We start from the raw sequence: 24,715 nt of genomic DNA, 5'->3' as shown, positions 1-24,715 counted from the left end.
GGCTGTGTGGGCTCCCTCCTGCTCTGAGCTCCCAAAACTGCAGGCTGAAGACAGTATAGGTGGGATTCTGAAAGCCAGTCTCCTGGTTCACTGTCCCTGACCTGAGAAAATAATGAGGCCCTTTGGTTTAATGCAGCAAACACAAACACACAAAAGTAAGAAATGGTGAACTGTGTCAATGGGGCCCTTTCTCATATTCTCCAGCTAATCACATAATTATAAAATTGATACATGATTTCCCTCTGTAAAATCCCAGTTCCACAGCCTAGCATCAAAAGCACTCCAGGATCTGAGTCCTGCATGCCCTCTGGCCTCCAAGTGACAGTGACAATAGTGATGTTGACCGTGTAAGGAACTGAACTAGGTACTGTACAAGCACTGCCTCATTGAATCCAATCAGGTAGGTATCACTAACTCCATTCTGCAAAGATGAAACAGGCTCCAAGAAATGGCAGAGATGTTTTTCAAGTGTGCTTGGATCCAATGTCTACAAGGTAGGCTCCAATAAAAATTTGTAGAACAGAGGGTAGCTGACCACATAGTTCATCTACGCTTTGAGGAAGTATGTTCAGATTACTACCAGAGTAAATGTTACCCATATATTTAATTACCACAAACAAGGAAAACTGATGTGACTAGAAATACTAACACTCTCTTAAAACTATTGTTTTCCCCAGTGATTACATGTGCCAGCTGTATTCTTTCATTGAAAGATGGTAACAAATTTCTTGGAGAAACTTACTAAGTAATGTAAATTACTACAGAGCAACTTCAGTGAACACTGGACATCTAGTAGAGTTTGTTGACTGACTGAATGATTGACTAGAATCCTTGACTTCAAAAGATATAATTTCTGTACTCAAGTGGAGACACTATCCCTTTTCCCAAATCACATTTCATCATGCTATTTTCTGTAAAAGATACTATTCTTGGAAAATTACAAGTACCAGGTCACAGATCTGAGGACTCAAGTGATCGCACTAGAGATAGGGTTAAAAAGAAAAACTCAGTTTACAAAGAACTTGATGCACATTTAAAATACACTGTGATGCTGGGTACTGGAAATATCAGGGGGAACCCTTTGTAAAGTATGTGATTGTCTAACCACTGTGCTGTACACCTGAAACTAATACAAAATAATATTGAATGTAAACTGTAATTGAAAAAAAATTTTTAATAAAATAAAAATACACTGAGTTACAAACTCCTGTAGAAGCATTCATTTACTTAGTCCAAATTTTCTATCAGCTTAAATGCAAAATAGCTGGAATTTACAGTCAACCACTTGCATTTCAATGAATAGTGGACATTTATAATTCTCTTTTCTTGCTAAATACTGAAACTTTTTGTTTAGGAAATTCCCCACTTTAAGGGTCCTGTGGGAAGTAGGGCTCCTTCACAACAGAACATACAAATGCAAATACAGCCCTGGGTTCCAGCCTCACTTGCAGCCAGGGGCAGTAGTGTGACCTTAGCTCCAACAACCCAATGCACTGTACTGGGCTTCACCTGGAGCTAGTAGTGTGAGATAAAGGTCTAGAGGAGCCCTTCCTGCTGGTTTCTGCTGCTTGCATCTTGTCATCACATACAACACAAGAAGAAAGCAGCACTTCCAGGAAGTTGAGGAGGAGAGGAATCAGTAAGTCTTCCTCTGATTTGCTCAGTTTATAGATGATAAAAATTTGAGAGGCTGATGAGAGAAATGATCAACCATGTGATCACGTGCAAATCTGGATATTAAATGTTCAGTTCACTTGTGCATTTATTAAGTGCCTACTGCTATTCTACATACTAGGGCTACAAAAACAAGGAAGACAAAAATCCATGCCCTCAAATAACTCATCAACTAAAGGTGGAAATCGGCAAGTAAGTCATCTTCTGACAACCGTAATTACTTAATTAACTAAGTCTGCCTGCCCTGCTAAAATGGAAGCCCATAAAGTCAGGGACCCTGTATGTCCTTCCACTGCCATCTTTCCAGTTACTCAAGTACCCGGCCCATAATAGGCAATCAATATTGGATGAATGGATGGATGAATGAATAAATGAAGTTAATTCATTCAAACAGAAATACCATGTTTGCTTTAATAGAGAAATATGTTTAGAGTCCTGCAGTCAGGGAAGAGTTTGCATTGGAAATATTTGCTGACCTAAGTCTCAAAGATAAACAGGAATTTCTCAGAGAGAGAAAACTGGTGAGAATGCTTGAAAGGCAAAAACGACTGAGCAGAGGCTGAGCATAAAGGATGTGCCAGGCCAGGGAACAGCACGCAGTAGGACAGGGCCAGTGTGGAGGGTGTCCATGGGCAAGAGACAGACAGTAAAGTAACTACAGCAAAGTCATGTCACTAAACTAAGTGCTCTGAAGGAGTTAGGGGGCTTCCCTGAGCAAACATCAACTTAAGAACCGGATGCAGACTACTGGGTAGAGTTTTATAATAGGAAATTTTGACAAAAATACCTATTTGTTGGCTTATGAGGGTACCTAAAAGAGCTGCCCTTTTATATGAAGACTTTGTGTTTTCAGGAGGTCTCTATGAAAAAAACCTAAGTATTTTATCTGAAAGTAGTAATATGTTAGTTTACAGCAAATGCTTTCTTCAAACATTTACTGAGCACTAATGAAGGCAAAGCTCTGAGATGCTGTGGCTAAAAAGTATGACTCTGCTCTTGTGTGCTAGGTGGCTGGCTCTGTGTTCCATGCCATCAGGTCCTGGGGTGCACCCCAACCCCACTCGTTTCCCCTTCCAGAGGCAGGCAGAATGATTAATCACATCCGGGAATTACGGAGCGGGCAGGTTCAGCACAACAGGGAAGCATGTTCTCTAGTAAGCAAAACCATCATGTGCTCCAAGAAGGGGACGGGCCAAAGAGGGCAAAGGGTCCTCCTTAATGTATCATCCTGTCTTGGTCCTGCATGATGCCAGAACCTCCAGCTTCTCTGTAACAAAGAAAATGCCTAAGTAGCACTGTTCACGTCACTTCTTGACAAATATGGGCTCAACAGCTTCTTATTTACAAGTCGCTGTAATTTTAGGAAGCCAAGCAACTTGCAAAAGCCAGCCCAAAGTGCCTCAGTACCACTTTCCCAACAGAGATGCATGATCCTTACTAGCTGGAAGTCCCCAAGGTCACTTGGGGGTTGGAAATTCACCAGGTGTCATCAGTCAGGAAGACTGGTCACTAAGATTCCAGAACAGTTTTATCCCAAAGTCCCAGGAACATCACTCTGCTGAGAGAGGTGACTGTCATGGTGTGTGGCTCTGTTAGGCCACAGAATGAAATATGCTGCAAAACTAATGGTGACTTTATCAGCCACCATAAAGAAATGTGAAATTGCACCCTAGCAGGTTTGGCTAGGTGGTTAGAGCATCAGCCTGCGGACTGAAGGGTCCAGGGTTTGATTCTGGCCAAGGGCACATACCTGGGTTGCAGGCTCGATCCCCAGCCCAGGCCAGGGCACGTGCAGGAAGCAACCAATCAATGTGTCTCTGTCACATCGATGTTTCTCTCCCTCCCTCCCTCCCTCCCCCCCCTCCTTCCCTCCCTCCCTCCCCCCCCTCCTTCCCTCCCTCCCTCCCTTCCACTCTCTCTGAAGAGCAATGGAAAAAATATCCTCAGGTGAGGATTTAAAAAAAGAAAGAAAATAAATGTGAAATTGGTGTTTTAAAAGTTGCATAATAAGAATGGTCACAAAACCTTTACTCAGTCTAAAGGAAAGAACTTGGAAGGAAGGAACGAAGCAAGAGGGAGGGAGAGGAGGGACAGGACTTAACTTAGGGAGGAACCATCTCTTATAATGAAATGAACCCTCTACTTCAGAGGAAAGAAGCCCACCCCCAGCACTACCACACAACACCTCGTGCGCTGGAACAAGAACACAGTGAAACTGCTCCAAATGATGAAGACACTCCAAATGGTGAAAGCGCTCAGATATCCACACATCAAAAATTTTCTCATTCAAAATAACCATTTTTCTATCTCATTTGTCAGTTACTATGGTACTGACAAATGAGATAGAAAAAAAGGCTGTGGCTAAGAGCAAATTATTGTGGTAGCGCTGTAGTTTAAAGAGTTGATAATGAACTTGTTAGTTGATAGCCTACATTCTGAACAAGATACTTTAAGAAAATCATATATACTAGTTAAGGAAAGGGGTTTGGGTACAAATACCAACTTTGCCATCAACAAGCTGTGTTGTATTGTCTCTTTAAGCCTAAGCTGTTTCATGTATAAAGCAGGTTTAATACCTACTTCTTAAGGTTGCTGTGAAGATTAAATGAGACGCTTATACATGAAGTGCTTAATACAGTATTTGAGCCATGGTACATATATCATAAAATGCCACCTAATAATATTATATTTGTTATTATCGTCATTATCATTATTACCAACTGTTCATCAAAAAACAAACTTGGAAGCCGCAGTTGAGATGTGTGCCAGTCCCCTGGGGGTTCCACTGCCTCAAGGGACGGCAGTCCTGTCCTCATGAAAGGAGGGCACTCACAGAAGCTGCTCCGTCACATCTGCTTTTATATCAGTGTCTTCCGTAAGTTTCTCTTGGACTATATATTTCTTTCATTACTTATATAATCCACATATTAGATTTGTAATTCCTGCTCTTTGCATGTGTTTCTGAAATATCACAGACAACTGAAATGGGTATTAAAATAGTTCCTGAATTTGTATAAGTACTTTTTAAAAATCTAAACAGAAATTTAAAATAACAAAAACTACTCTCGGTGCATTGGACATGGGATGACACTCAACCAACTGAGCAACACCGGCCAGGGCAGGTTGCACAGTATTTCATCATAATAATGTACCATTATTATTTAACCACTCATTATTCTGGGACTGGCTCATCTTATTTTGATATTGCTCTCTTTCTAAATGTTGATTTGTCAGCCAATGACTGAGCGATTCCTTCTAGTTTCTTATTATCTGCAAATTTAATAAGCATATTTTTTATCTTCACCCAAGTTCTTGACAAAAGCCTTGAGAAACAACCATTAGAGAATTCCTGTCTGGTTGACATTCATTCATCAACATTCTTTGGGAATCATTGATTAGGAATTCCTATTATGAGAGAGCCCCCAATCGTAACAAATATTTGGTGTTTCATTTACTCATATATGTTTAGTAAGTGCTGTCTATAAATAGCACTGACCTAGGAGCTATAAAATGTCTGGAAAGTGTTAGGAATACTTATATAAATGAGAATTTTTATGACTCTTGCTCACAAAAATACACCCAGATTTGGCATTCTAAAAATTACAATGTTTTTCACTTAAAGAACAAGAGACGTTAAAGTTTTTCATAAATTTATTTTTAATTTTAAAAAAAAATCCCTGCAATGCACAAAACATGTTCTGGAACCATATCTAGATTATAAAAGCCGTTCAAGTCACTGAAGACACAAATCTTATCATTCAAATTTTAGCTGCTGGGCAACTATCATTGCTAAGCAATGAGTTTCTTAAAATGGGATGTTAATAATCAAAGCATGAATTCCGATCACAGTAGCAGGGTCCTATAAACAGAGCGGCAGCTTTGATTTTGAAGAAAGGGCAACAGGCTGTACCTGACGTCTCCACAAAAACAAGGAAACTCGTGGTTACAAGCAAAAAGGAACCAGGAGCCGAAAGCCTCAGGAGAAGAGTTGGAAAAGAACGACGAAGGATATTTTTGGTTCCTATCTTTTTAAAATGCTGTATTTAATGCCGAAAATACCATGAAAAGTGCATCAGATGTTCTCATGTTAAGTGAGAAGAGATAAAGTATGACAAGATTAAAAACTGATCTGGCAAAGTGCCACTGGTACTGATTCCCATCGCTATTTTCTTACATAGTTGTCCCAGATAAAAACGAACTACCCCTGTGCAGCAAGTCCAGAAACCTAAGAGAAACATACTCCAGCATGAACTCGGGGTGCTGCTACCCGCCAGAGGGGGGCATTTGGAAAAGCTGTGTGATAAGAAATAACCTTGGTGTGGGCTTAGATGGGCCCAGTCTGGAAGAAGAGAACCAGGGCTGAGAGCAGATCCCATTCTCCACGTGTCTGGCCCCAAACGACTGCAGCCCGTATTTGAGGGGCACAGCTGGGAGTGCCAAGGCTGAGCGACACGTCTCTCATGTCTTTCATGCCCCTTGAGCTCTGCTGCGGAGAAGCGCAGGCTCTCCCCAGGCCTGAGGGGCTCATCACGTGGAGCGTCTTCCTTCCGCTAGACTTGCTGTTTCTCTCACATTTCTCAGTGACTAACAATGAGAATTTGCTTAGCCACCACATGCAGTTGTTTCTCTCAAGTTTGTATCAACATGTCTGAGTGATGTGCTTAGAAAGTGCCAGAAAATGCAGAAATTGAAATTCAAGAACTGACCTTGAATATATAAGCCCTTCTAGTGGACTTTTTGGGAGATGGGTAATTTTTAAAAGCAGTGATTCAAAACAAGATATAATTTAAGTGTACTAAATACATAGCAAACGGAGCTAGCTAAAATGTACAGATACTTACCCAGAGTCTTCCTCCCTCTAGAAAGAATGATGGCAATTAAAACAATGTAAAACAAAAACACAGTGACCACCTATCTACCAGCAGACTCCTGGGCACGAGACCATCCAGGGAACTACCTGCTATTCCACAAACACCAACTTTGTTCAAACCCAAGCCCTCCGCATTTGCTGGGCCCTCTGCCCAGCACTCTCTTTCCCTGCATCTCCACATGCTCGCTCCCTCCCGAATTTTCCTTAGGGAGCCCTTCCCTGATCATCCAATCAATAACAGTTACTCCCCATCACTCTCTTATCTTCTTCCCCCTTTATTTTCTACAAGACTTGATAGCTCTCTGAAATCACATGATATGTTTATTTCTTTATTATCTGTCTCCCTGGCCAACTTGTAACTTCCTTGAACGCAGGGGCTATCTCTGCCTTGTTCGACCCTGTATCCCCACTGCAGTACCTGATAGAGAGCAACTGTTCAATCAATATGGTACGTGAATAAAGCTAAGGGTAGGCCTCAAGTCACGGACCCATAAATAAATCATGTCTGTTTCTTCACCATTCCCTAAGCAAAAAGTAAGGCTTCCTACTGGCCAAAGTGTTTTTAGAAACCACATGAGAGGGGGGAAAAAAGCTCTGCTTCCATACGCACGTTCTCAATCATGATCAACTTATAAAAATACATTTAAATACACTAGGTTTGTTATTACTCTGGTTTGTTTTCAGTCATGGGCTCCCATCATAAATATCATAAATATTCTTTTCACCATCTTGGGCTGTCTCCTTCCCTGTTACCCAATCTAAGAGTCTTCTCTGCTCACCTGAGAACTGGGCTACGTAAGCACAGGGACTTGCCTGCTGCCAGCAAGTCTGAGCTCCACATCGAGTACCAAATAGAGTCCCAGCTTCCTGGGGGGCGCAGCCCTACTCTCACCCCTTGCTGGAAATGGAAATTCCTTAAGGCTTCCAGGATAGGGAGGTACATAAAACACCCTTATGGCACTTTTTTTATATTTTTATATGGAGAAATAAAATCACCAAGTCTTGTATGCTTCCCCTCTCTTTTTTTTCACACTAAGAGATTAATTGTACAAATATATAAGACAAGGGCATGCTGCCCTGAAGAAGCCAAAGCCTGTAATCCATGTAAACTATGTAGTTTTTATTAAGTGTTTCCCAGTTTCATAAGTCATTTTACTATATATTCCCAGTGCCTAGACCAGGACATGGCATAAAATTCAATAAAAGTCAGTACAGCCCAGCCGGCGTGGAGCATCAACCTATGATCTAGGAGATCTTGGTTCAATTCCCAGTCAGGGCACATGCCCAGGTTGCAGTCTTGATCCCCAGTGGGAGCGTGCAGGAGGCGGCCAGTCAATCATCATTGATGTTTCTATCTCTTTCCCTCCCCCTTCCTCTCTCTGAAATCAATAAAAATATATATATTTAAAAAAATTCAACAGAGAGCCAATGCTGATTGGCTCTCTAGGCCCAGGAATGTTCTTTATATCGAACAAGAAAATAAGAGGAAAAGTAACAAAAACATTTAGAATCTAAACTGTTTAGCAACATGTATGTTTATATTACATTTCTGCTCTATTATAAGATATAGCAAAAACTGTATTTAAATGACAAATATATAATAAAAATTCTCACTGTAGGGGGGAACTGATCTTCACTGAGTATACTAGGAACAATTAATCATGTGGGAATGTTAAGTTCAACTTACACCAAGGGTATCCAAGAATCAGAGGTTTGCTTTGTTGTTACTTAACAAATGAACTAGAAAACATATATTCACGAGTTTATACCACAATTTCCAATATTGCTGTCATCATTCAAAATCCTTTAGAACAGCTCTTCTGGAAATGTCCTCAGACCCCACGGGTGAATGTGATGCCACATGTGGACCCCTGACAGCATGCTGAGGTTTTCAGAAGCAGCAAAAATTCCTTTGGGGGTCAAGTTGTGTTAATGAGGTGAGTCTATGGCTAACAATTGCTTGTTGCCATAAAATCATGTTTTCAGTAACAGCAACAGCCCTGAGATAACAATAACTATTTACTGCACATTTACTATATGTCTAGTAAGTGCTTTGCCTATATAAACTTACGTATTTTCCCAACAACTCTCTAAAGTACAGACTATTATTATTATTCTCATGTTATAGATGAGGGAGTGAGGCACAAAGAGGTTAAGAAACAGGGTGACGCCGCTGAATTCTTTAACACGGAATTCAATTCCTCTGCTGAGAGGCTCTGATATTGTGATAACTTCATTCAAGAATCATTTTTTTAAAGGTAGATACACAAAGTCTGCCCCCCACACACACACAGATGTAAATATCAATCACAATTTGGTTTTGGTCATTCTTAGTCCTTCCTCCGAAACACCAAGCTGAGCGAATCCCACAGAGCTGTCTGTCATCTCACAGCCGCCTGAACTACACCATCAGATAAAAAGCACATATGGCTTTTAAAACAAAGAAATCTTTGGCAAGAAAATAACATTCCATCAGCTGAACTTATGCAACTTATTATCTGCGGGTTATTCCACTTTGGAGAAAAAAACTAAATTTATGATATACATATCTTAACTCTTTTTTTGTTTTGTTTTGTTTTAACCAACACAACCCTCTTTCCACTCCCCGAGTGCTGACAGGTGTTCATAAATCTCTCAGCCACACTTCTGGCTTTGAGCAATAGGGAATAAGTTCTTCGTGCTCAAAAGAAGAGCATGTGCCTTTGAGATAAACAGGCAGAAAAAGCCGGTGAGCCTTGCCCAGGAACATCGAGGGGGAAGGGGAAGGGGGCTGAAAAAGCATGCCCTTGAGCTGAGCATAGTCTACGACCAAGCACAGACTGCCTTCTGCCTGGTCCCTGTCACCTCTCCTCTTTCAGGGACCCTGCTGCCACAGCAGCTCTGTTAAAGTCACTCTGTGGCTTGAAACCTTCAAAGGCTCTTCATTCACATCCAAACCAATGCCAAACCCTCACTGCTGACTGACCGCCCGCCTCCAAAAGCTCCAGGTCACGGAGCCACTTGTGCCTGGACTGCTCCTGCCTTAATTTCCCGCCTCCTCCTCTGCCTGGAACCTTTCTGGGCTCCAAGCTCAGCTCAGTCTTCCTAAGCCGCCCCATGAGCCTGCCTCCAGGAACCCCTCGAGAGCTTCACCAGCGCATCCTTAGCACTCAGAACTTTCTGCTTCGGGTCGTAGCTATTCTGTCCACACGTGGTAGTTATCTCTCCGAATAAAACAGGACACTACGTCTAGGAGAGACCCCAAATTCATCTTCACTGCTCCTCCAACCCTAGCAAAGAGTAAATGGTTAGCAACAGAGGGACAACAAACAAACAAACAACACTACTAAGGGTGCTTCAATGAAGCCCACAAGACAAGGTATTCACCTGTGGTGTAACTGGGGGTCAAGACCTCTACTGATTTAAAAACCCAAAACCAAAGTCTCATGAGTTTCATTTTTGGTTTTCAAAAGCAAAAATTTATTCTTTCCCTTTCCCAGTCTTTTTCCCCCAATTACAGTTGACATTCAATATTATGTTATATTGGTCTCAGGAGTATAGCATAGTGGTTAGACATTCATATAATTTACGAAGTGATCCCTCCAATAATTCTAGTACCTACCTGGCACCAAACATAGTTATAACAGTATTATTGATTATATTCCCTATGCTGTACTTTATATTTTATATCCCTGTGACTATTACTACCAATTTGTATTTCTTAATCCCTTTGCCTTTTCCACCCAGCCCCTCAGCCCCACTCCTTTCTGGTAATAATAGTTTTTTCTCTGTATCTATGAGTCTGTTTCTGTTTTGTTCATTCATTTACTTTGTTCTTCAGATTCCACATATGAGTGAAATCATATGGCACTTGTCCTTCTCTGTCTGGCTTATTTCACTTAGCATCATACCCTCTAGGTCCATCCACGCTGTCACAAATGGGAATGTTACACTCTTTTCACGGCTGAGTAATATTCCATTGCATACATACACCACATCTTCTTTATCCAATCGTTTATCAATGGGCAAAGTCTAATGAGTTTCTATCATTCATCAATAAAAACATCTGAAGCGTGTGCTTCAGCTATCCCTCCCCTGAACTCATGACCAGACACCCAATTCATCAGTTCGGTCAACAATGAAAACACCACTTATTTAGTGGGTGATTTTGTTTATAAATCTTAAATTTAAAAAACAACAACCTTTAATTGCAATCAACCTTTACTTGTATGGGGATGAGTTGGCGCAAGGCCGTTTGCTGAGAACTCTGACAGACCTCACTAAACCCTCACGACAAACCCACGCGGGAGGTGGTGTCCACCTGAGGGGCAGAGGTGGGCATCCACTCCCACGGCCACGCAGCTAGTCAGGGGGGAGCCAGGGCTGGCCCAGTCAGGAGGTGAGCGCCCCTTCTACCATGCCATACTGCTGCGGAGTTTATCTTCCAATTACAAATGTTTCACTGACGAGAAAACCTCTGTTGTGAAGGAAGCCGTCTTTTTTCTCACAGCTGTTGGAGACGGTGCAGAGTGAAGGCCATCCATGGAGGGCTTCCTGTCACTATTCAGAGCCAGAAAAGAGTCGCTCCTTTCGTCGGGACATCAGCCGTAAGTACAGTGATCACATACACAACTGGCCGTCCAAACTGGTACATTTTTGAGAGGTGAAAAGGGCTCTCGGTTATCTAAACATCATTATTAGATTTGTTAACTCTTGTGTAACGTTTTGAAAGTTACACAGCACTTTCCATACGCTTTTTAAAATATGGCTCTGTATCAACACCTGGGAAAGTGGGCACGCGGGCATTTCTCATCTTACAGAGGAGGGTGGTTTCAGAGAAACAAAACGTTTGTGAAGGTGCCTGTGGGTGTGGGTCCACCTTTCCACTTGGGTCACTTTCCAAGGGAACAGCTTCTTGAGGGAACAGACAACAGGACCGGAAAGAGACAGGAAAGGGAGGGAGAGGGAGCAGACGCAATCCCAAGGCAGACAGAGGGCTCCAGCAGGACACCCCTGGGGGACCACCAGGGAGAGAACAAACAGTGACAGGATGAATTTTCCCAGTGCTGGTTTTCCTGGGGTTAGCCAAATATCTTAGGCCAACATATTCGTACTTAACATTAGAAAACAGTCTTGACCAAATAACTGCTCCCCCACCACAAAACAAACAAACAAAAAAACAGGTACAGTTGTTCAAAACTGGATAAAGAAACAGTAGACTGTACATCAGATTCTGCTCTATGTCTCTACACATCACAAGCCCATAGAAGGGCAGGGCAGAGACAGAATTAACAGCCAAATCCATCCATAATCCCCTCTCCCTCTATGGCTTAGAGGTCCCAGCACCTCAACTACCAAAATAGTGTCAGCAGTATTCCCACGCAGCTCCATGGCCAGGTTTAGGTTGTAATTTGTATCCCTGTCACACACACACACACACCCTCTGTGTATGTGCCACAGACACATGAAAAAAAACAACAACTAAAGGCAGGTACAGCAGAGGCCTGGGCCTGGCTGGAGAAGCCTCACCCTGGACAAGCTGTGTCTGAGTCCTGCCTCCACATCAAGGCCTCCAGGACACTCACAACACAGCTCCCAGCTCTTTCTAGCAGGGCAGCAATGCCAGGGAGGGGAAGCTGGTGGCCTCTCTCTGTATGTCCCTCGCCCCGCACTGGATCCTGAAGGAAACAGCCTGTTCTTCTCTGCTCTCCCACATGCTTGCAGGAATCTGAGGCAGCACAGAGGCAGACACAGGGATCCAGCTCCATCACAGACAGGCCTGTGTCTCAACTCTGACACCGTGGCCACTAGTCAACGTGGCCTCGAGCAGGTCCCCTCTGGGCCTGTGCTGTCCCCTTCCCACTAAACCTGGGAGACTGTGCACACCTTCCAGGGCCGTCGCAAGAACAGAATAGACCACGTGTGTGCAAACACCTGGCACAGAAAACAATTCATCTTTATTCCCTGTGTCAGCTCTGCAAAATATCACATCTGAAATCAATGATAGCATAATGCCAAAAGGGCAAGGAAAACGGCCTTCATTTTCTGAAATTTTATTACAAAAGAGGAAAAAAAAAAAAAAAGTTTAGATGGTAAGTCCAGCCTGGCTTCTCTCTTACTTCTGATACGAAGGAACCCTGAGCCTGGCATGGCCTACAGGTATGTAGGAACACGCACTGCCATCCTGCTCCTAGAACCAAAGGGAAACGTCCTTACACTGCTCTGGAAATATTCCAGAAGACCAGAGTCAGCTGAAAGGTAAAAAATGTCCACGTTTCCATCTTCGCTGTTGTTGGTTAGATTTTTATAATGGACCATATATCATCCACCCAGAGGTTAAATGTGTTTATCTTGGCTTCCCTTTTCTCGGTTTCCATATTTGAACGGTGTCTTGAAGTAAGGAGATGCAGACCTGTGACTGATCTTAGGCCCACGGAGGCAAACAGCCATGACCTTGATGGCCACACAGGGTCACTGCCCGCAAGGCCTCTGGAGAAGAAACCACTACCGAAGGGCTGTCTCTGAGACCAGGCAGGTACAGTGAGGGAATGTGGAGGCAGAAACCATATTGATGGAATATGAACGAATGAGAGAGGAAGCCACGGGATGGAGACATCCATGAGCAGGCCGGCCGCGGGCTGTGCAGAAGTCCTCGGCCTCCCTGGACCATGCTCCCAGCTCCACGGCAGCTCCTGATGCATCTGCTCTGCACCAGGCAACAGAGGGACTCAGGACGGCATCTAGATTGTGAGCACCAGAGAGAGGCATCTGCTTTAAACTCCGGGATGAGGAGTCTGGACTTTTTTTTAGGAAGCAAGAAGCCACAGAAAGCTTTAGGGCAAGAGAAGGTATAATTAAAGCTTCATTTTAAAGAATACTAGCAGAACTAGAGAGGGGAGACAATGAAGGCAGGAAGACAGACTGCCTCGCTACATTCTTTCCAGCTGTAGCGCTTTCCACATGTCTGGCAAGAGCTCCATGAACGAGCTCAGTAAAAGCAGCCCTGTTGGGGGACAGTTCAGGACAGGGGCACCTGAACTGCAGACAGAAGGAAGCAACGTCACAGACTAGCAGCACATGCGATGGGGAGCTGTCCCTCCAGGGTTTTCTTCCTAAAAAGCCTTCGAGGTCTTGTCATTTGGGAAATGCTGCCAACTACCTGCCTATCTGGGGCCTACATATTGCAGCCTCATACTAAACTCTGTAAAGTTCTGCAGTAGAGAAACCGATTTATATTTCTTCTTCCAGGATTTGGCCATAAATCCACCCCCACCCCTTTTATTGAGAAACAGTCTTCACTATCTCCTAAAACAAGCATCCTCCCGGCAACTCTGGAAAGTGTGGGCTGAGGTCATCCACGGATCAGCACGGGGGTGCGACCTTGAAGGGATGAGTAATAAGCTGAAGGTCTGGGTGATGGGAAGGGGGTGACCTAGGATCCTTCGGGGCTTTCAGAGCCCTGGGAACAGCGCAACTCCAGTCACGCCTCCAGTTAAGGCCGCATCCACCCCACGAAGGGTCCCAGCGCTCCTGCTAGTGAGAAAGAATTCCATGGGAGAAAAGGAGGCATCCCAACCACTCAATGTAAGCAATCCTTCCTTCCCGATCATTAATAGCTACGTACCCCTGCTCACCATGGCAAAGTGGCTCTCTTTCAGACGCCTAAAAACTATTAAATCAACTTGTACCCTTCACTATGAGTGAAACAACCTTAATTTCTTAAACAACTAGATCTGCTGCTTCTTTTCACAAGACTTGCAAATCCTACTGGAATTTAGTTCATTTACCTAGTTATCCAAGGTTAAATGGTTTTTTTCTAACATTGAATGAAATGATTCAGAGAATCTAAGAAAATATGCAAAACCTTTACAGTATCTATGGGGGGCACTGGGGGTGGGGAGGAGGCAGGATCTCAAGTCAGCATCTTCTCTAGGATGTGCAGGGTGACAACCCAGGCAGGGTGCATTCCGTGTCACCGAGGGAACAGTAAAACCTTGGACAAAATCTCCCTCACTATTAGGATGCTTCGGTGGAGGGCTGGTTGACATATCCTGGAAGGATGCCCATTTCTATCCACCCAGAGGCACTGGGGGATTGTTTTTACAAGAGTCTTATCTTGCTGGAGCCTATCTATCTACATCATTGCCTCGGCCACGCAGAAAGACTGCCTGAAAGAAGAAAAACAGTAAACTTCGGATGCTTGCGTTTTCCGTTGCCCAGATGAAATATTAGCACTGTCATCATAACTGTGGCGCTCAGGTAGCCTTTCCAGCAAGCAGTGTGCCGTGAAAAGCTCCACAAGCATGAATTAATCTCACGACACCCCGCAGGGCGGGCAGGGCAGCTCCGTGTCACAGCTGAATGGCAGGGACGGGCCCCAGCAATGGTCAACAGGCAACTGGCAGAAACTGAGCTCAGCACAGTCTCAGAAGCGAGGACCAACCAATCCCTTGGAAATTCAACCCTAAACCTCAATAAAGTTCACATCTTTGGACTTAATAATTCTGTTTCTAGTAGTTCATCCAAAGGAAATAACCCAATATACAGAAGAGCTTTTTACACGAAGGCGTTCATCAAAGCATTATTTATAAGAAGAGCTGTCAAAAACTCCAATATCTAACAATAAAAGCACAATTTTAAAATTCAAGTACACATACATAAAATAATAATATAAAGCAATTTTAAATCATATTTAAAAGAAAATGCTCATCATGTAATGTTAAAAAGAGAATGATCAGGTTATAAAATTGAATATATATTATGAACACAGTTCTGTAAGAAAAAATTTGCATAGAAAAAATATTGAAAGGACGCAGGCCAAAATGTTAATAGTGGAAAGCTTCATATGGCAATACTATGTATGGGTAATTGTTTTTCCTTGTTAGATTTCTGTGTGCTTTTCAAATTTTCTTACAATGAGGAGGTATTACTTATAAAAGGGAAAAAAATAAGTTTTTTGTTACAAAATAGTATCCAAATGATTAAAATCATTTTTAAATTACATGTGCTGAAAAAAATTTAAAATAATGTGAAACTTCTTTATGCAACAATTAGCCTAAGAAAATCATAATTGGGAAGTTGAATTTGCAATACGTATCCATGTGGGTTTACCTACATTCACACAGGAAGCAAGACTTAAGAGGAGACTTCTAACCACACAGGTGGGTCAGTGGGGCCTTGGAGAGTGGGGCCTTCCAAGCTCCCACCACCAGGCACAGTAACTGCATGTACTGCAAACAAGCAATGCGCTTGCCAGGCAAACACAGCTTCCCACAGTCTCCCAGGCTCCCTTCCCAGCCAGGCTGCAGCCCCTCAGTCTTTATTAAATAGGAATCTTGTACACCCCCCACTATGAGAACTAAAACATAAAATATAAATAGACATATTTTTTAAAGTGGAGGTATGGTTAACTGTATAGTAGCTTTTGTCTTGCCCTAGAACAAGATTTAAAGCTGAGGAAAAATGCCTTAACCATTCACCACTTAAAATATCTAAAGCAAGGCTCCTTTCCACTAGCCTAAAGAATCAACAAAATCAGCCCGGCAGGGCATGGCTCAGCGGTTGAGCGTCGACCTAGGGTCCAGGCGATTGAGGTTCGATTCCCGGTCAGAGCACATGCCTGGGTTGTGGGCTCGATCAATGACTCTCTCATCATTGATGTTTCTATCTCTCTCTCTCCCTCTCCTTTCCTCTCTCTGAAATCAATAAAGATATATTTTAAAAAAAAGAATCAGCAAAATCAGTCTATCTTCAATTCCAAAAATGAAGACATTAGCATCTTTAGTTGCCCTGGGGTAAGAAAAGACTATACTCAAAAAACACATGAAAAGCAAACCTAAGGGGGTGGGCACCGGCCTCCTACTCAGCTTCATCTAAGACAACAGTTTTAGCTAGCTGCTTGGGCAGGGACACAGGGCCAGCTCTTTTATCCTACACAATAAGTAACTTTTACCAACTATGTGGGCAAAGAAAAATGAGAAGAGCAGGCAAAAAATAAAAATGATGAGCCAAGTCCACTGGGACCCACCTCCAGAGAAGGCCGGATACTTACAACTCCTTTATTTTACCACTGGTTATTTCCTAGAGATATCGGGAAGCTAATACCTGTCCCACAGGTATTATAGGTACTGTGTCCAGCTCTGATCACTAACATTCAACACTTGACAGTTTCTTTAAGAATGGGCAGATCAGTTCATTCAATCATCCCTCTTGCAGGAATGGGACAAGTCTGTTCCTTTTCTCACGAACTGACTCTCCCAGCCCATCTGTCACCTCTAAACACACTCTCGGTACAGTGCCGACTCTCAGTGCTTCCCAGACTTTCATGTGCACTGAGCACCTGGGGATCTTGTTAGGATGCAGGTCCTGATTTAGCAGGGTGAGGTGATAAAGACCAATTCAATCCCTCTCTCTGAGGGGGAGGCCCAGGCGCTAGAAGATTTGGAAAGGCTACCAGCTTGCTCTAAGTCCTGGCTGCTCTGAGTGCGGCCCCCACACCAGCGACACCAGCACACTAACCTGGCATCAGAGTTGTTGAAAAGGCTGACAGAGGTCACACAGGTGAAGCGTGCAGTAAGTTCTCTAAAATATTAACCATGGTTTGTTATTTTACTACCAGTAGTATTATGACTATTATTCAGGGAGTCTGATGTAACTGAGGAGGCCAAATTTGTAAGGTAACAGGGTTCTTGATAAAACAGAGTTCTTGAGTTAAAGGAAGAGAAAGTATGAGCGGGGAATAGCTGCAAGAGGGTGGCTGAACTAACCTTGCAGCAAGGGTGCTTCTCCTACATATGAGTGTGTAGGGAGGTGACGTGGCGCCCTGGGCATAGCCCACACCCGGGCAGTAAGAGTCACAATAACAGCTGCCGTTCGTGTGGGCCTGAATTAATGTGCCAGGCACTGTCCTAACTACTGAGAATTCTCCAGGCAGAACCCAGGGGTTTCCATTACTCAGAGGCTACTGCCCCAGGGCCCCAGACTCAGGCCAGCGTGGGATCCTGATGGGGTGGAGGAGTCCTTTCCCTCGGGGCAGAGGAGCTGCAGAGCACCCCATCGGTTGGTGAGGACTGGACACGATGCCTAAGTATGAGCCACGACAGAACAGCGCCAGGCTCAGAAGGGTGAAGAGACTGTACCCAGAAACCCACCTCTGGGCTAGTCTACATTCTGAACCTGGTGCTACTCTTCTGCAGGTTCGTTCTGTCCCACCCTCTCCTTATCTTTTCTCACTCCCTCTTCCTCTCAGAACTGCTTCTAGGAGCTTCTTTCCATGCACCTCCCAGATCCCCCTCCTCCCAGCTATCTCCTGGAAAATGGGAAAGAAGAGTTCGAGGGCGGTGTACCTGGCCACTTCAAGGAGCTGTTTCGTGTCACGGCCCTGCGTGTCACCCTCTGCCCAGAGGGGGAGGTGACATTCCATGAAGGAACAGCTCTTGTGACTGAGACAACGGAAGTGTACCCGTTAAGGGGAGAGAAAAGGGCACGGCTTTGAGCCAGCCAGGCTGGAAGTCTGAAGATAGGTCTAGACAGCTCAATTTTGTGTGCTCTTTTGAATCTACATTTAAATAGCTGTTTCACTCGTGTTTCAATGGGCCATCACCACTCTAGGAGGACCTGCCCTAGTCTCCAGGACAGAGGCCCTGTGTTACAGATGCAGATGCTTAGAGATCTAAGGAGTCTGCTCAAAGGTCTGAGCACAAGGAGCACCAAAGACAGAACCAGGCAACCTGGTTCCATGCTGTGACTCCACATCAGGAAACAGCCGAGGTCTGCAAAGGATCAAGATGTGTGTCCTGCATCTCACATATGGTGTCTCATTTTCCCTACAGAGCAGCATCGTGAGAGCTGCACATGACCGTCTTGATTTACAAAGGAGCAGCAGGAACTAGAAAGGAGCTCAATGACTATCCAGGTGCCGCGCTCTAGTCAGCAGAGAAGGCAGAGTCCAATCCAAGTCCGCGTGGCTCCCAAGCCTATGCCACCACCTCTGTCCAGGCACCTTAACAACCTGGCCAGCCCTCTCCACAGCATGTGGAAAGCTACAAACTTTTAGAATTCACAGGACCAGAGAATATGGTCACTTCTTGTGATTATTCTACCATCTTCCCTTTAAAAAAATAACAAAAAAACAAACCTCTTATAGAAAAATGTTTTCCCTGAATTCCATGAGGTTCTTCAACTTCACAGCCCCCATTTTATAAACAAGGAGCCAGAGACACAGAATAATAAGTGGCTTCCTGGGGTATTAAGCAAATCAGACACAGAATCAACCAGGACCCAAATTCAAAAGCCCCTGTGTCTCGGGCCATGGCTCTGGGGCACCAGCCAGACTAAGACGTTCCCTGCAAAATGTTCAAACCGGCAGGGGGTAAATCAATGTCAAGCAGTGATGCCAGGCTTCGCCCTGAGCTCATTCATGGGAGAAGCATCCTCACTGCAAGGTTAGTTCGGCAGAGTTGCCACCCCACCACCATTTGCACACGAATAAATCTGAGGAACAGAACTGAAGATGGGGAGGCAGAGGTTACTCATCAGCAATAACTTCAAGAGCCTTCCCAGTTCTATAAAGAAAAACATCCTTATACACTGCTCTGCAAGCAACAGATTTCCTTGAGAGAACAGCGAATTGCAAGATATTGTGTGTACTCTGTTACTCAACAAAAGCGGGATCGTAAAATGTCAACTGCTTTTTCTAAATTCCTATTTAGGGAGAAGGAAAGCATGCTATTATTTTGTCAAAATCAGTCACCACGGCAGCCTGAGCCCCTTGACTCTGCATGGCCTTTAGGTCATCAATGCAAATGCGCATTCATTTTATACAGTTTTTGGGTATTTCAGTACTTATCAACTAAGTTGAAATAAAGTTTTCATTTAAATGTGGAGAAGTCTCACCTGTGAAAGCATTTGTGGCCTGAAAACCAGCTTCCGGCATACTGCTCCCCAGACAAGCCTGTGCTCCGACTCTTAAGCTGGCCTGTCAAGAGGAAACCGCCTGGGCGAGGCCTCAGGTCACTTCCATCTTAGCTTGTCGGAGTCCATTGCTTTGCCCCGTCCAGCTTTTGGTAGCATCCGATGCCCACCTGCCCTGCTCCCAGAGGGCAGGTGGTGCCCGGGACAGCACCCAGTCCAGCGGCGGCACACTTGGGGCACACAGTCAGGTCAGCCGTCCAGCCAGAGAGTGGAGGCCATGGTGGGCCCGGGATGGCGGAGGCTGTCCCGCTGAGACCTGCGCTCCCACCTCAGGGCGAGGGCGTCGGCGGCGGGGCAGCCAGCATCCTCCACGCTCTGCCCCGCTCCGGTGGAGTGCGGAAAGGCCTGGCCTGCGGCTCTCTGCTTCGCCTCTCCCCTAGCTGAAATTAAAAAGAAAGAGATCATTTTCCTGATGCTCTGCAGGAACATTAAACTTAGTAGACCCACAGAGACCAAAAAATAAAATATTAAAAGCCCCCCGGAGCCGTGCTCACGACCACACTGCAGGCACCGGGAGAGCTGCGGGGAAGAGGCAGCTGCCGCACCTTTCCGAGCGCCTGTGAAGGGCGGGAGGGCCAGACAAAAACGGGGCTCGCCGCTCCAGCTCCGAGAACGGCGACAAAGGCCATGCGATCTCACAGCGTCCTTCCCAGGTACTCATAGTTCACAGGCACCCTGAAGAAGCCCATTCCCCAGGCTCATCCCGAGGTCTTAAAGTGGGCTCTGAGGTTCATATCCACTGCCCTCGGCACTCTAGGAAGGACTAGGGCTGAGAAATTTTAAAAATGACTCTTAAGCAGGGAAACAAAGGCTCATATTAATTTTTTTAACCTTTTTCTTTTTTAAAAAATATATCTTTAGTGATTTCAGAGAGAAGAAGGGACAGGGAGAGAGAGAAACGTCAATGACAAGAAAGTCATTGATCGGCTGCCTCCTGCAGGCCCCCTGCTGGGGATCGAACTGACAACCCAGGCATGTGCCCTGACCGGGAATCGAACCTCGATCTCCTGGATCCTAGGTCGATGCTCAACCGCTGAGCCACGCCCGGCCAGGCTCATATTAATTTTTTTAAAAGAGTGGGAAGGAAACACAAATTTAATCTACAAACTATTCCATATATATATCACATTAAAATAACATTTTAGAAAATACTTTCCAATATTCCAATGTTGTTATATTACACAAGAAGCAACATTAACAACAAGAATGTTAGAAGCCCCAAAGGACCAGACTTTTAAAACAGAATCCTAAATATGAATCTCCAGTATTGGAGAAAAAGAAGCTGTTTTCCATTATTATCACTTCAGCCTAGTCAATTTATAACTAATTTTTAGGAAATGTAACCTTATTCCTCTTTTTCACTATCAAACTAAAAGAAAAAAAAAATTAAGAAAACAGCACGTAACAGAAAGGAACTCTCTATGAAAACCCTCTTATTGCTATAAATATAAATATAAGGTAATAAAGTAAAACATCACTAATACAAACTAACTATAAGGAAGACTTGATGTATTAATGAAGCACTTTAATTAAGAATTTCCACTGTACTGCCTTCATGAATCTACAGTAACATCTCAGATAAGGTTTAATCTATAGGAGTCCTTAAGTTTAATGAATAGGTAATTTTATTTTAATTAAAAATCATTTATATAAATGGTGGCTTTGAAGCGCTTGAAAATGTAGGAAAATGCATGTTTTTTTCTCTGAATTTAAATAGTCCATATAAAATGACCAGCACACACAGCATCAGCATCCCAAAGTCCGGCACCAACGTCTAAAGCTAACTAATCACACGCATGATAGTTATCAATTTTAGGAAATGGCACTGCCAGATAAAAACAAAAGGCCACCTGGCCTAAAACTTTCATTTTCTTTGCCCTTTTCTATGATGCTCTCAATGCACAGAAATGCTAGACTTTATTTGCTCTCTTTCTTTGAACTCAGAGACAAACTGAGAGTGGTGAGGTTTTTGTTGTTTTATTGTGGCGTTTCTGTTCATGTTTTTTTGTTTCGTTGTGAAAGGCACGCTGGCTCACTCTCTAAGAGATCGAGCTATCCTATATAATATCGCAAATGGCTGTGGGAAAGACTGAGGCAGATGTGGACAGAAATAGAAGAAACAACAAACTTTTTTTTCTTTTACTGTCATTATCACACTCGCCAACTCTTAACTTTACTTCTACTAAAACAGAGGTATGGCGACAGTTCATTTCCAGGTCTCAGGCATGGTCCTGGCCAGGACTTTCAGAGCACGATGTGTGAGGTTCCCAACAAAGGATGGAGGGACACAACTGTGAGTCTCCTCAGATGCAATTTTCAAGTTAAAATGAAACTATAAGGACTATCACTGTTTCTTTCCTAACCGCTAACAACACAGGTAAGATACACTTCCTAGAAACGTGGTACAAGAAAGAGGTGGAGTGTCTCCAGAACGTGGAGCTTTGTGCTAGTCAGTGAGGGATCCAGCCACTCCGAACAGGGCCAGAAGCCCAGCCATCTCAGTCAGAAAATGTCAGATGACCCAACAATCTGGGCAACCAAGAATCAGTAGAAAAGGCAGAGAGAAGCAGACGAAGAGTGTCTTGTCCGCTTGTCCTTCTATCCCCTTGTCCCTCCTATCTCCCACTCTCTCGTGGTTCCCGCTCACCTTCTAATCTCAGCTCAAACAACCCTCCTCAGAGACGCCTCCTAGATCACCCTCCAGGGTACAGCCAGAGCCCGGTTACCCAGCTTCCCAGCACTTGCCATAGCTGTGGCTGCACACAGGGGTCGTGACTGCTTAGCGCCCATCTCTCCCACTAGACTTTAAGCACAGGGAAGACAAGGACAGTGTCTGGATGACTCTCCATTTCCCCTCAGCTCCTAGGACATGCCTGACACTTGGCAGGCGCTCAGTAAACATGTTTACTGAATGAATGGATAAAGGCCATGGGTGTTCAGCGGGGTACATATAGGAGGGCTCAGCAAACACCTATAAAACAACACACACACACACACACACACACATACACACACACACACACACACAGCCATGGACTGACAAGCAGCGTTTCCTGGGCTGAGAGGCTGTTCCGCAGCCCTGACTCCAAGCCTCTGAACTAGCGAGGGCTTTTCCTACCACCCATCCAGGTCAGGATGAGACAGTGATCAGAGCAGGGATTCCTGCTGCACTCGCACTCCACAGAACGTCCTAGCCAGTAAAGGCCCATAGAGGTCATTGCTTTAGATTCTTTCAAACCACAGAGAGAAAACTCTAACCCCAAGGAGGTTATGTAACTTAGCCACAAAAAGTAGCGTGCAGGAGAGTCGGCACTAATCCCTGAGTGTCTTGCCCCTACAACCACTGTTCTCCCCATGCTAGTTCTGAATCTCAGGTGGTTCCCTAAACCAGAATGCCTTTAAGCCTAATAATACTCAAATCAAGAAAAGCAAGGGGGGAAAAGAGAGAAAGCACAAAGAAGGAGGCAACTTACCCAGGACACAAGGTCACAGACTAATCCTGAGCCACACATTCAAGAGCCCCCTCTACAGCAAGCACACTGCCATCGTCCCATCGTCTAAACATACACACGCACACACAAAAACACACGTTCTATTTATACTCGGGAGATGGGCAGGACTAACCAGGAAATAATTAATTCAATATTGCACTTGAAAAATGTCATTAAGCCCTTCCCGTAACAGAGTAACAGTTACTAAGGAAATAGAGCACACCAAACGGAAAAACACCCCCACAGGAAGGGACATTTTTAAAAAACATAACACCCACAAAACCTAACCTAATAACTTGTGGAATATGTTTGCTTTACCACTTGTTCATAAAAACTTTTATGAAATGCAGTCCTCCTAGGAATCACTGGGGAATGAAAACTTAACTGCATTCAACAGATCAGAGGTTTCATAGAAGCGCACACTGTAAAAAAGACATGCAATTGAGGAAACATTAGGGTGACACGCCAGGCACAGAGGCCAAAACCCCACAGAGAAGTGAAACAACCGTTTTTCAAAATCTAGTAACATTCAAAAATTTTGTAGTGCATAAACAATAAACACTGCAGTTTCATTTTTTATTTCCTCTCACTGTGGACAGACTGCTTTGCTGCCTGAATGTCGGTTACCTAGGTGACGGCCAGACTGAGCAGCCTGAAGGGCTCCAGGCCACAGAGACCCCGGGAGCTGAAGCCCGGTGCCTGGTCTGACTGACCCATCACTGCTCTGCCCACCAGAGAAGGCCCAGGGAGAAAGGCACACGGACAGACAAAGAGATAGTCCTACCCTTGACAAAGTGAGGCGCTGTCGTAAAATTCAAAACATAAAAATTAATGCATTAAGACTTTTACTGCACTGCTTACCAAAAAAATTATCAACTATGGGCAGGTTCATTTAAGTTCAAAGTAGCAATGACCAGATGTGAGAAAAAGTGGAAAAAGAAACCCAAGGATCTATTTCCGACCAGAGCTTGAATGTGTCACCCTGGGAGAAAGACATCACACTTCTCCACATGAGCTTCTCTACCTCATAAACAGACGGTTTAGACCTTGGCAAGTGCCAGTCAGTCAAGATTTCCCAACAGCAAAACAGAGGACCTTAGGAAAAGCATGGCACTGCCCGGCCCGAGTGGCTTAGCAGTTGAGCACTGACCTAGGATCCAGGAGATCGAGTTTCCATTCCCAGTCAGAGCACATGCCCCGGTTGCGGGCTTGATCCCCAGTGGGGGGTGTGCAGGAGGCAGCCGATTAATGACTCTCTCATCATTGATGTTTTTATCTCTCTCTCCCCCTCTCGCTTTCTCTTTCTGAAATCAATAAAGATGAAGGAGGGAGGGAGGGAGGGAGGGAGGGAGGGAGGGAGGGAGGGAGGGCATCTCCCTACCTGCACGGAAGCAGTGGGGCAGAGAGCACTGGGCAGGGCTTCCCTCCCCTGGTTCTGGGCCCACTTACAGGGCTTGGTCAAGTCCTTCAGCCTGTTAGGCTCCCATTTCCTCATTTGTAAAGAAGGGGAACTGAAGATCTGTTTTGATCTGAGTGTGCCCCTGTGGCAGTGTCTCTGATCAAGGAAAACAGGACAAAAGCACATGAAAAGGACAAGGCAAACAAACACAGAAAACCTGCACATACACACACGTCTGAGAACAAGTCAGAGAAATGGGCTGCCTGCAACCCAGGGAGGTTGAGGTGAGGGGCTACAGATTCTTCAGGTTACTTTTAATTTCTATGATTC

At 44.4% G+C, this 24,715-nt stretch overlaps 1 protein-coding gene across 7 annotated transcripts in view; it reads right to left on the bottom strand.

The window, feature by feature from the left end:
* LDLRAD4 (low density lipoprotein receptor class A domain containing 4) overlaps positions 1 to 24,715 on the bottom strand; it is a 347,099-nt gene that overhangs the window by 185,375 nt on the left and 137,009 nt on the right. For all 7 annotated transcript variants that reach the window (XM_081148668.1, XM_081148666.1, XM_081148671.1 and 4 more), the window contains one exon: positions 19,418 to 19,875. In XM_081148668.1, the coding sequence (XP_081004794.1) occupies positions 19,418 to 19,457 (40 nt within the window). In that variant the 5' untranslated portion in view covers positions 19,458 to 19,875. The remainder of the gene's footprint in view (positions 1 to 19,417; positions 19,876 to 24,715) is intronic.

Source organism: Miniopterus schreibersii (genome assembly GCF_964146895.1).
Source record: "Miniopterus schreibersii genome assembly, chromosome: 10".
Lineage (NCBI taxonomy): Eukaryota > Metazoa > Chordata > Mammalia > Chiroptera > Miniopteridae > Miniopterus > Miniopterus schreibersii.
This window is presented reverse-complemented; position numbering and strand designations above follow the sequence as displayed.